The sequence below is a fragment of the Lipotes vexillifer genome, unplaced genomic scaffold (assembly GCF_000442215.2).
Source record: "Lipotes vexillifer unplaced genomic scaffold, Lipotes_vexillifer_v1.1 scaffold445, whole genome shotgun sequence".
Classification (NCBI taxonomy): domain Eukaryota; kingdom Metazoa; phylum Chordata; class Mammalia; order Artiodactyla; family Lipotidae; genus Lipotes; species Lipotes vexillifer.
The window spans coordinates 991788-1004883 of record NW_006774995.1 but is presented as its reverse complement, the minus strand read 5'-3'; the positions used below and the strand labels follow the sequence as shown (position 1 = coordinate 1004883).

The following is a 13096-nucleotide window of genomic DNA, read 5'->3' as shown; positions in this document are numbered from 1 at the left end:
GGGGACTAGTGCCTGTGTTGTGGTGTATGAATGAGCCTAGATCTTGTCTCTCTAGTGGGCAGGTCCACGTCTGGTGGTGTGTTTTGGGGTGTCTGTGGACTTATTATGATTTTAGGCAGCCTCTCTGCTAGTGGGTGGGGTTGTGTTCCTGTTTTGCTATATGGTTGGCATAGGTTGTCCAGCACTGTAGCTTGCTGGTCGTTGAGCGAAGCTGGGTGCTGGTGTTGAGATGGAGATCTCTGGGAGATTTTCGCCGTTTGATATTATGTGGGGCTGGGAGGTCTCTTCTTGACGAGTGTTCTGAAGTTGGCTCTCCCACCTCAGAGGCAGAGTCCTGACTCCTGGCTGGAGCAGCAAGAGCCTTTCATCCACTCGGCTCAGAATAAAAGGGAGAGAAAGTAGAGAGAATTAGTATAAGTAGGAGGAAATAGGAAAGAAAGAAAGAAAGCAAGAAAGAAAGGAGGGAAGGAAGGAAGGAGGGAAGGAAGAAAGAAAGAAAGAAGAAAAGAAAGGAAGAAGGCAAGAAGGAAAGAAAGGAGGGAGGGAGGGAGGAGGGAAGGAAGGAAGGAATGAGGGAAGGAAGGAAAAAATACAGAAAGAAAGAAGATACAGTAAAATAAAATAAAGTATAATAAAGTTATTGAATTAAAAAAATAATTATTTAGAGGAAAAAAAAAAGGGAAGGATAGAACCTTAGGACAAATGGTGGAAGCAAAGTTATAGAGACAAAATCTTACATAGAAGCATACACATATACCCTCACAAAAAGAGGTAAAGTGGAAAAAATCATAAAACTTGCTCTCCAAGTCCACCTCCTCAATTTGGGATGATTTGTTGTCTAAAAGAGGGAAGGAAGGAAGGAAAGATAGAAAGAAGGTAAAGTATAATAGAGTTGTTTAAATTAAAATTAATTATTAAGAAAAAAATTAAAAAAAGAAAAAAACAATGGTCGGATAGAACGCTGGGACAAATGGTGGAAGCAAACCTATACAGACAAGATCTCACACAGAAGCATACACATACACATTCACAAAAAGAGGAAAAGGGGAAAAAATCATAGATCTTGCTCTAGAAGTCCGCCTCCTCAATTTGGGATGATTCGCTGTCTATTCATGTATTCCACAGAGGCACAGGGTACATCAAATTGATTGTGTAGCTTTAATCCGCTGTTTCTGAGGCTGCTGGGAAGAGATATCCCTTTTTCTTTGTTCTCACAGCTCACAGGGGCTCAGCTTTCGATTTGGCCCTGCCTCTGCGTGTAGGTCGCTGGAGGGCGTCTGTTTTTTGCTCAGACAGGACGGGGTTAAAGGAGCCGCTGACTCGGGGGCTCTGGCGCACTCAGGCCGGGGGCAGGGAGGGGCACGGAGTGCGGGGCGGGCCTGCGGCGGCAGAAGTCGGCGTGACGTTGCAGCAGCCTGAGGCCCGCCGTGTGTTCTCCCTGAGAAATTGTCCCTGGATCCCGGGAACCTGGCAGTGGCGGGCTGCACAGGCTCCCCGGAAGAGGGTTGGGGACAGTGACCTGTGCTCGCACACAGGCCCCCCGGTGGTGGCAGCAGCAGCCTTAGCGTCTCCCGCCCGTCTCTGGTTTCCGAGCTTTTAGCCGCGGCTCGCGCCCGTTTCTGGAGTTCCTTTAGGCAGCGCTCTTAAAACTCTCCTCGCGCACCAGGAAACACAGAGGCGAGAAAAAGTCTCTTTCCTCCTCAGCAGGTGCAGCCTTTCCCCCGGACTCCCTCCCGGCTAGCCGTGGCGCACCAACCCCTTCGGGCTATGTTCAAGCCGCCAACCCCAGTCCTCTCCCTGAGCTCCGACCGAAACCCCCCTACCAGTTGTCTTAATCTGACGCTTTTTCTTCTTGATAGTTTATTCTATCCAAACATTTCTGTTATCCCCAGTATATGACACATTCTCTCCAAGTCGTCATTAAATAATGTATAGTATCTGTCATATGTTCTGCTCCTCTCTAATTCACCTCATTCCTCTTGTCTAAATGGCTTTTCAGTTTCTGTCTTCTAAATCTTTCCCTTCCTTCCTTCTGTTAAGTTTAGAATTAATTCCTCTGATGGGCTTATCATCATTTCAGTCATAGCTACTCCTTGAAATTGAGGACCAAAGTATCTGATAAGCTGCATGGCTTCAGGTAGAAAATTGTCCTGCACCACGTGGCCCATCTTGGGAACCTATGTTACTAGGTTTTAGGTGTATAAGTAAACTACAGTTGACCCTTGAACAACACGCGGGTTAGGGACACCGGCCCCCTGCACAGTTGAAAATTCTTGCATAAGTTTATAGTCAGCCCTCCGTATCTATGGTTCCACATCATCAGATTCAACTAACCGTGGATTGTGTAGTATTGTAGTATGTATTTCTTGAAGAAAAATCTGAGTATAAGCGTACTTGTGCATTTCAAACCTGTGTTGTTTAAGGTCATCTGTACTACTTATGACTTGGTCTACCCTGGGTTTCTTTTTTTCTTAATGCCAGAGGAGAGGATTGAGAGGCGAAGAGCCAGTTTTAACTAAAAGGTTAGTGATTGTTAAACTGTGGACCATTTTAACTCTAAAATTGCTTTTATTCTAATGTTGATTTCTTTAAATACAAAAAAATCTGAGTAAAAAAAGGCTTTGAGTATGTCTTAAAAAGCTGTGATTCCATCTCCTTTAATATACTTTGAAAATATTTTCATGTTCCAATCTAATAACATATTCAAGAATTTTAATATTTCACATTGAACTCTACTACAGACATTATCAGAAAAAATCCAAGAATTAGATAAGTTACGGAATGAATGGGCATCACACACAGCAACATTGTCAAATAAGCATTCTCAAGAACTGACGAATGAGAAGGAAAAGGCTTTGCAGGTATGAATATTAAAAAAAACTGGAAAAATATTTTGTTATTGCCGTTAGTCATTTTGTTAATTATAAAAGTAATACATGCTTGCTTTAACATTTTCAAACAGTGCGGAAGTATATAAAAATTAAAAGTCTATCCTTAAAAATCTTACTACCCAGAGATAATTTATAAACATTTTGATATTTGTTTTTCCAGACTTTATATATGTAAATAATGTACAATTTATAAATGTTTATATTTATAAATTTAGAAATATGTAAATTGGGAGATATGTACACACCTGAGTTTTGGTTTTGTTCTAAGCTAACGAGGTCCTCCTGGATATATTGATTGTAACATTTTTTCACCTAACTTGATATCATAGATATCATTTTTTTTTTTATCAGTTCAGAAGTAGCTGAGTAGTATTCATTACTTGGACATAAAATAAATTAAGTACTTACTAACTGATGGACATTTAAATGCTTCAGATCTTGGTTATTGCAAATAAGACTGCAGTGAACATTTTTATTCCTAGAAGTGAAATTGCAATATACCCATATAAAATATTAACGGATATTGCAAATTCGCCACCCAAAAATGTACCAATGGAATCCCAAAGATAGTGTATGATCATACTTCCCCATATTCCTGATACTATTAACCTTCTTAATATCTGCTACCTGACAGGTATTATAGTAGTATTAATTTTAATTTATATTTCTTAGATTTTTAGTGAAGATAAGTATCTTTTAATATGACTTTTGGCCATTTTAATTTCTTCTGTGGACTTCTTTTAGTATCTTTTGCTTTCCCTGTGTGACTCATTTTCTACTGCCTTGTAGTGTGGATTTACAGTATTTTATACCTTTTATATCATTAATTTCTTTAATTAATGTTAAATTATTCTTTAATATAAAATTCTATTTTTGCTCTTTGCACCTTACTAAATGTTTGCTTTTAAGGGTACTGCTTGATAACAGTTTATGTGTACTTTCACCCAAATTTGGATTCAGAAAATTGTACCACCCCTTTAGGTTTTTTTGTGTGCCTTCTCAATCCATTTCATACTCCCACAGGAAGCCCATCACTTCAAAACAGTTTTGCCTGTTCTTGAACTTTAGATAAATGGACACGTACAGTATGTACTTATTTGTGTGTGGCTTCCTTCACTCAGCATAATATCTCTGAGATTCAGTTACATTCTTGTGTGTTTCTTTTTGTTGTTGTGTAGGATTCTATTATATGAACATGCAGTAACTTATCTGTTTTCCTGTTGGGAGACATTTGAATTGTTTCTGACATTTTGCTATTATTAAACTGTTACGAACTTTCTTGTACATGTCTTTTTGTGAACACATGTGCTCATTTTCCTTGGGTATATATTTAGGATTAGAATGGCTAGGTTCTAGTGTAGGCATATGTTTAGCTTTATTAGAAACTGTCAAACAATTTTCTGAAGTGGATATGTCAGATCACACTGCCAGAGGACACGGGTTCGAGCCCCAGTCCGGGAAGATCCCACATGCCGCGGAGCAGCTGGGCCTGTAAGCCATGGCTGCTGAGCCTGCGCGTCCGGAGCCTGTGCTCCGCAACAAGAGAGGCCACAACAGTGGGAGGCCTGCATACCGCAAAAAAAAAAAAAAAAAAAAGGCATCACAGATCACACTGCCATTCAGTGGGTGTATGGTAGTACCTCATAATGAACACTTTTTCATATGTATATAGACCGCTTGGATATTTTCTTGTGAAGTGTCCATTTGAGTCTTCAGCCCATTTATTAATTGTGCAGTCCGTGTTTTTCTTAATGATTTGTAGGAGTTCTTTGTATATTCTGGACCTGAGTCCTTTGTCAGATACATGCACTGTGAATATTTTTTGTCCATGGCTTGCCTTTTCATTTCTGGTGTAAAGTAAGGATATTACACCTCTATCTACTGTGTATATTATAAACATTGTATTTTAGCCTGTCATTTGCATTTATTAGTATCTCTTGCCATATATAGTTCTTTTTTAAATTTTTATATTCTTTTTTTTTTTTTTTTTTTCCGGTACATGGGCCCCTCGCTGTTGTGGCCTCTCCCGTTGCGGAGCACAGGCTCCGGACGCGCAGGCTCAGCGGCCATGGCTCACGGGCCCAGCCGCTCTGCAGCATGTGGGATCTTCCCAGACTGGGGCACGAACCCGTGTCCCCTGCATCGGCAGGCGGACTCTCAACCGCTGCACCACCAGGGAAGCCCAATTTTTATATTCTTAAATTTAAATTTTAATTATTTTATTTATTTTAAAGATTTTGTTTATTTATTTATTTATTTGAGTTGCACCATGCAGCATGTAGAATCTTAGTTCCCCGACCAAGGATCGAGCCCACGCTGCCTGCATTGAAAGTGCAGAGCCTTAACCACTGGACCGCCAGGAAAGTCCCTATAGTTCTTTTTATTTGATTGTCATCCAGTCTTTCCATCTGTGTCTTTATGGTACAAGGCTGCATTTTATGTTTGGAAAGACTTTGCCACCCCAAGGTTATGAAAGATATTCTCTGGTATTCTCTTCTAATACTTCTATAATTTTCTTGTTGAATTTAACTTTTTAATCTGTTTGGAGTATATTTTTCTGGAGTATGAGATGGATTTTTTTTGGCATATAGTCAGTGAGTTGTTCCAATACCATATTTCCCAGTGGTTTAAAATGCAACCTTTAATATATACTAAATTCATTTATTTATTTGGTCTTGTTTCTGGACTATTGGGTAGAACTGATATCCTTGGAATTTTTTTGTCCAGTGTAGAGAAATATCTCTTCATTTATTCAGGTCTTATTTGTTTAAAACAAGTTTATAGTTTACTCTTCATTTACCTCCTTTTCTCTTTCTTTTTTTCTTTTACAGTTCTTGTTAAATGTTTTTGTCTAGAGATTTTACAGATTTTTGCTTTATAAATGGGACCACCTATCACACCCCACTACTGTGATAATTTCTAAGTGTTTATTGCTAATGTGTATTAATGTCATACCCATTAATTCTAGGTTATATTTACAAATTTGCATTTTAATTTACATATTAATTCTAATAGTTTTGGAGATTCTCTTAGGAAAAACCTAAGTAGTGGTAGATATGTAAACTATACAAAATGGTAATTTACCTCTTCCAAGATTTATATCATTTTTTTCTTATGCAGAGAAATGATAAATAATAGTGGAATCCTTCTTGTTTCAGTTTTTTTTAATTTAATTTTTATTTTATATTGAAGTACAGTTGATTTACAGTATTGTGTTAGTTCCAGGTGTATAGCAAGGTGATTTTAGTTTTATATATATATATGTATATCCATTCTTTTTCAGTCTTTTCCCATATAGGTTATTACAGAATTATTGAGTAGAGTTCTGTGTGCTATACAGTAGGTCCTTGTTGATTATCTGTTTTATATATAGTAGTGTGTGATAATCCCAAACTCCTAATCTATCTCTACCCCCCTCCTTTTCCCTTTGGTAACCATAAGTTTGTTTTCAAAGTCTGTGAGTCTGTTTCCATTTTGTAAATAAGTTCATTTGTATCATTTTTTTAGATTCCACATATAAGTGATATCATGTGGTATTTGTCTTTCTCTGACTTCCTTCACTTAGTATGATAATCTTTAGGTCCATCCATGTTGCTGCAAATGGCATTATTTCATTCTTTTTTATGGCTAAGATTCCTTTGTATGTAAGTACCACATCTTCTTTATCCATTCCTCTATCAATGGACATTTAGGTTGCTTCCATGTCTTGGCTGCTGTAAATAGTGCTGCAATGAATACTGGGGTACATGTATCTTTTCAAATTATGGTTTTCTCCAGATATATGCCCAGGAGTGGGATTACTGGGTCATATGGTAGCTCTATTTTTTTTTTTTTTTTTTTTGCCAGACATCATCTTCTAAAGTGCCTACCAATTTAAAGAAACTAGTATGGTGAAACTAAAATTTCAACAAGGATACAATCTCTAATATTGATGATAATTGTTGAACACTAGCTTCCCGGCCCGGGGCACGACCCCGCGTCCCCTGCATCGGCAGGCGGACCCTCAACCACTGCGCCACCAGGGAAGCCCGGTAGCTCTATTTTTAGTTTTTTAAGGAACCTCCATACTATTCTCCATAGTGGTTGTACCAGTTTACATTCCCACCAGCAGTGTAGAAGGGTTCCCTTTTCTCCACACCCTCTCCAGCATTTACTGTTTGTAGACTTTTTGTTACTGGTGTGAGGTGATAGATACCTCACTGTAGTTTTGATTTGCATTTCTCTAATAATTATTGATGTTGAGCATATTTTCATATGCTTTTTGACCATCTGTATGTCTTCTTTGGAAAAATGTCTACTTAGGTCTTCTGCCCGTTATTTGACTGGGTTGTTTGTTTTTTGATATTGAGCTGTATGAGCTGTTTTTATATTTTGGAGATTAATCCCTTATTAGTCACTTCATTTGCAAATATTTTCTCCCATTCTGTGGGTTGTCTTTTCATTTTGTTCATGATTTCCTTTGCTGTGCAAAAGCTTTTAAGTTTCATTAGGTCCCATTTGTTTATTTTTGTTTTTATTTTCATTACTATAGGAGGTGGATCCAAAAAGATCTTGCTGTGATTTATGTCACAGAGTGTTCTGCCTATGTTTTCCTCTAAGAGTTTTATAGTATCCAGTCTTACATTTAGGTCTCTAATCCATTTTGAGTTTATTTTTGTGTATGGTGTTAGAGAATGTTCTAAGTTCATTCTTTTACATGTAGCTGTCCAGTTTTCCCAGCACCACTTATTGAAGAGACTGTCTTTTTTTTCTCCATTATATATTCTTACCTCCTTTGTTGTAGATTACTTGACCATAGGTGTACAGGTTTGTTTCTGGGTTTTCTGTCCTGTTCCTTTGATCTGTATTTCTGTTTTTGTGCCAGTACCATAGTGTTTTGATGACTGTAGCTTCATAGTATAGTCTGAAGTCAGGGAGCTGGATTCTTCAAGCTCCATTTTTCTTTCTCAGGATTGCTTTGGCTATTTGGGGTCTTGTATTTCCATACAAATTGTAAAATTTTTGTTCTAGTTCTATGAAAAATGTCATTGGTAATTTGATTGGTATTGTATTGAATCTGTAGATTGCCTTGGGTAGTATAGTCATTTTGACAATATTGATTCTTCCAATCCAAGAACATAGTATATCTTTCCATCTGTTTGTGTCATCTTCGATTCTTTTATCAGCATCTTATAGTTTTCAGAGTACAGGTCTTTTTCCTCCTTAGGTAGATTTATTACTAGGTATTTTATTCTTTGATGAGATGGTAAATGGGATTGATTCCTTAATTTCTCTTTCTGATCTTTCACTGTCAGTGTATAGAAATGCAAGAGATTTCTGGGTATTTATTTTGGTTAGTTAATCTTTTTTGGTAAATAGCTGAAATATCTCTCCAGTAGGAATGATGTTTGCTCTGCTTTTGAGAGTTTTTTTCTGTCTGGCTTCCAAAGAGTGCTAAGTCAGATGAAGTGACTTTTGGGGATTTAACCAAATAATCATTTTTCTCACTTTAATAGTAAAATAATGATAATAATTTCCAAAATTGGAACCATTTTTGAATTCAGAGGATAATATTTAGTCAAAGATTTTTAATATCCTGTTGAATCAGTTTGCTAATATTTAATTTAGGACATTTGTATATATATTCACACATGAGACTGGTTTGAGATTACTATTATCCTGCACTCTGTCTTAGTCTGCTAATTAAAATTATGGATTTTGGACTATGGTATTAGAATTGTGGTAGCGTCAGGAAAGGTATGAAAACATTTTCTGGTTTTCTCTATGCTTTGGAACAGTCAAATAATGAAGAATTATCTGTGCCTTGAAGGCCTGATAGAATTAGCCTTTTATCATTTGGGTCTGATGTCTTTTTTCTTTGACAATTTTTCTTTTTTAACATCTTTATTGGAGTATAATTGCTTTACATTGTTGTATTAGTTGCAGCTGTGTAACATACTGAATCAGCTATACGTATACATGGATCCCCATATCCCCTCCCTCCTGCGTCTCCCTCCCACCCTCCCTATCCCACCCCTCTAGGTGGTCACAAAGTACGAGCTGATCTCCCTGTGCTATGTGGGTGCTTCCCACTAACTAGATATTTTACATTTGGTAATGTATATATGTCAGTGCCACTCTCTCACTTCATCTCTGCTTACCCTTCCCCCTCCCCATGTCCTCAAGTCCATTCTCTAAGTCTGCATCTTTATTCCTGTCCTGCCCTTAGGTTCTTCAGAACGTTTTTTGTTTTGTTTTGTTTTTTAGATTCCATATATATATGTTAGCATACCATATTTGTTTTTCTCTTTCTAACTTACTTCACTCTGTATGACAGACTCTAGGTCCATCCACCTCACTGCAAATAACTCAATTTCATTTCTTTTTATGGCTGAGTAATATTCCATTGTATATATGTGCCACATCATCTTTATTCATTCATCTGTCGGTGGACACTTAGATTGCTACCATGTCCTGGCTGTTGTAAATAGTGCTGCAATGAACATTGTGGTGCATGACTCTTTTTGAATTATGGTTTTCTCAGAGTGTATGTCCAGTAGTGGGAATGCTGGGTCATATGGTAGTTCTAGTTTTAGTTTTTTAAGGAACCTCCATATTGTTCTCCATAGTGACTGTCAATTTACATTCCCACCAACAGTGTAAGAGGGTTCCCTTTTCTCCACACCCTCTCCAGCATTTACTGTTTGTAGAGTTTTTGATGATGGCCATTCTGACCGGTGTGAGGGGATATCATTGTAGTTTTGATTTGCATTTCTCTAATGATTAGTGATGTTGAGCATCCTTTCATGTGTTTGTTGGCAACCTGTATATCTTATATGGAGAAATGTCTGTTTGGGTCTTCTGCCCATTTTTGGATTGAGTTGTTTGTTTTTTTGATATTGAGCTGCATGAGCTGCTTGTATATTTGGGAGATTAATCCTTTGTCAGTTGCTTTGTTTGCAAATATTTTCTCCCATTCTGAGGGTTATATTTTCATCTTGTTTATGGTTTCCTTTGCTGTGCAAAAGCTTTAAAGTTTCATTAGGTCCCATTTGTTTATTTTTGTTTTTATTTCCATTTCTCTAGGAGGTGGGTCAAAAAGGATCTTGCTGTGATTTATGTCATAGAGTGTTCTGCCTATGTTTTCCTCTAAGAGTTTGATAGCGTCTGGTCTTACATTTAGGTCTTTAATCCATTTTCATTTTGTTTTTGTGTATGGTGTTAGGGAGTGTTCTAATTTCATTCTTTTACATATAGCTGTCCAGTTTTCCCAGTACCACTTATTGAAGAGGCTGTCTTTTCTCCATTGTATATTCTTGTCTCCTTTATCAAAGATAAGGTGACCGTATGTGTGTGGGTTTATCTCTGGGCTTTCTGTCCTGTTCCATTGATCTATATTTCTGTTTTTGTGCCAGTACCGTACTGTCTTGATTACTGTAGCTTTGTATTATAGTCTGAAGTCAGGGAGTCTGATTCCTCCAGGTCCATTTTCCTTCTCCAGATTGCTTTGGCTATTTGGGGTCTTTTGTGTTTCCATACAAATTGTGAAATTTTTTGTTCTAGTTCTGTGAAAAATGCCAGTGGTAGTTTGATAGAGATTGCATTGAATCTGTAGATTGCTTTGTGTAGTATAGTCATTTTCACAATGTTGATTCTTCCAATCGAAGAACATGGTGTATCTCTCCATCTGTTTGTATCATCTTTAATTTCTTTCATCAGTGTCTTATAATTTTCTGCATGCAGGTCTTTTGTCTCCCTAGGTAGGTTTATTCCTAGGTATTTTATTCTTTTTTGTTGGAATGGTAAATGGGAGTGTTTCCTTGATTTCTCTTTCAGGTATTTCATCATTAGTGTACAGGAATGCAAGAGGTTTCTGTGCATTAATTTTGTATCCTGCTACTTTACCACATTCATTGATTAGCTCTAGTAGTTTTCTGCTAGCATCTTTAGGATTCTCTATGTATAGTATCATGTCATCTGCAAACTGTGACAGTTTTACTTCTTTTCCGATTTGGATTCCTTTTATTTCTTTTTCTTCTCTGATTGCTGTGACTAAAACTTCCAAAACTATGTTGAATAATAGTGGTGAGAGTTGGCAGCCTTGTCTTGTTCCTGATCTTAGTGGAAATGGTTTCGGTTTTTCACCATTGAGAACGATGTTGGCTGTGGGTTTGTCATATATGGCCTTTATTATGTTGAGGTAAGTTCCCTCTATGCCTACTTTCTGGAGAGTTTTTATTGTAAATGGGTGTTGAATTTTGTCGAAGGCTTTCTCTGCATCTATTGAGATTATTATATGGTTTTTATCCTTTATTTGCTAATATGGTGTATCACATTGATTGATTTGCATATAATGAAGGGATAAATCCTCACTTGATCATGATGTATGATCCTTTTAATGTGCTGCTGGCTTCTGTTTGCTAGTATTTTGTTGAGGATATTTGCATCTGTGTTCATCAGCAATATTGGCCTGTAGTTTTCTTTTTTTGTGACCTCTTTGTCTGGTTTTGGTATCAGAAATCTCTGAGTCAATCCTCAGTTCTTTTCATTCTTTTTTCTTTATTCTGCTCTGTGGTAGTTATTTCTACTATTTTATCTTCCAGGTCACTTATCTGTTCTGCTGCCTAAGTTACTCTGCTATGCTTCATTCTAGAGAATTTTTAATTTCCTTTATTGTGTTGTTCATCATTGCTTGCTCTTTAGTTGTTCTAGGTCCTTATTAAACATTTCTTGTATTTTCTCCATTCTGTTTCCAAGATTTTGGATCATCTTTACTATCATTTTAGATTTTGGATCATCTTTAATATCATTACTCTGAATTCTTTTTCAGGTAGACTGCCTATTTCCTCTTCATTTGTTTGTTTTGGTGGGTTTTTGCCTTGCTCCTTCATCTGCTGTGTATTTCTCTGTCTTCTCATTTTACTTAACTTACTGTGTTTGATGTCTCCTTTTTGCAGGCTGCAGGTTAGTAGTTCCTGTTGTTTTTGGTGTCTGCCCCCAGAGGGTAAGGTTGTTTTAGTGGCTTGTGTTGGCTTCCTGGTGGAGGGGACTGGTGCCAGTGTTCTGGTGGATGAGGGTGGATCTTGTCTTTCTGGTGGGAAGGACCGCATCCGGTGGTGTGTTTTGGGGTGTCTGTGAACTTAGTATGATTTTAGGCAGCCTCTCTGCTAATGGGTGAGGTTGTGTTCCTGTCTTGCTAGTTGTTTGGCATGGCATGTCCAGCACTGTAGCTTGCTGGTTGTTGAGTGGAGCTGGGTCTTAGTGTTGAGATGGAGAGCTCTCGCTGATTGATATTACATGGGGCCAGGATGTCTCTGGTGGTCCAGTGTCCTGAACTCGGCTCTTCCACTTCAGAGGCTGAGGCCTGACACCCTGCTGGAGCACCAAGACCCTGTCCACCACATGGCTGGAGTACCTTGACAGCAGGAGAAGCTGGCCTCCAGTGGTTCTCCTTCTGCACTACACATTAGAATCACCTGTTTCTTCCTTGTTTTGCCCCAAAGGCAGTGTTCCACAGAGAAAATCAGTAGCCTTGAAAATAGTCACAGCTCTAAGACTGCTTTCATTTTCCCTTTGTGCTTAGTTGGGTTTCACTTGCTCACAGGGGGCCACATGCAGAGGCCTTGCACCCAGCTCTTCTGACCGGAGTTCCTAGTGCGGAATGGCTACCGCTAGCACCTCAGCTCAGGCGGGCCACGTGTGTGGGTCTGATGCCTTTTTAAGGCATTTTTCTTCAGACTCTTTTCTGATTTCCTTCATGATTATTGGTCCTTTTGGATTTTCTGTTGTTTTCTTGAGTTATGTTAGTTATCTTTCCTTAAAAAGCCATGTATTTCATCTTTGTGTTTAAATGTATTAGTAAAATATCTTATATGTTGTTTTATGATTTTTAAAGTCTTCATACCATTTCTCTTACATTCTTAATGTCTTTTTTTTAATGAGACTTGATTGTCTGTTTTTTTGTAGTATTTTTAAAGAACCAGTTTTTTCTTTCTTTAATTAGTTCTATACTGTCTCCCCACCCACCCCGATTTCATTAATTTCTATTCTTTACTACAGTTTTTTTTGTCTCTATTTTCAAACAAGTTAGGTTCTAAAAGTCTCATAATAAGTGTATTTGTTTATAACACCAAAATGACTGAAGGATTTGTTTGCATTCCTTACTGCATTTTCTAATAGGATTGTGAATCAGTCCTTTGAGACTTTAAAACCAGGCAAGCCACTCT

The 13096-nt window shown here is 37.8% G+C and overlaps 1 protein-coding gene across 1 annotated transcript in view; it reads left to right on the top strand.

The window, feature by feature from the left end:
• The window catches only part of SASS6 (SAS-6 centriolar assembly protein), a 59793-nt gene that overhangs the window by 18278 nt on the left and 28419 nt on the right, over nucleotides 1-13096 (top strand). Inside the window, exon 7 of the mRNA XM_007449607.1 lies at nucleotides 2742-2861. Coding sequence (XP_007449669.1) covers nucleotides 2742-2861 — 120 coding nt within the window. The remainder of the gene's footprint in view (nucleotides 1-2741; nucleotides 2862-13096) is intronic.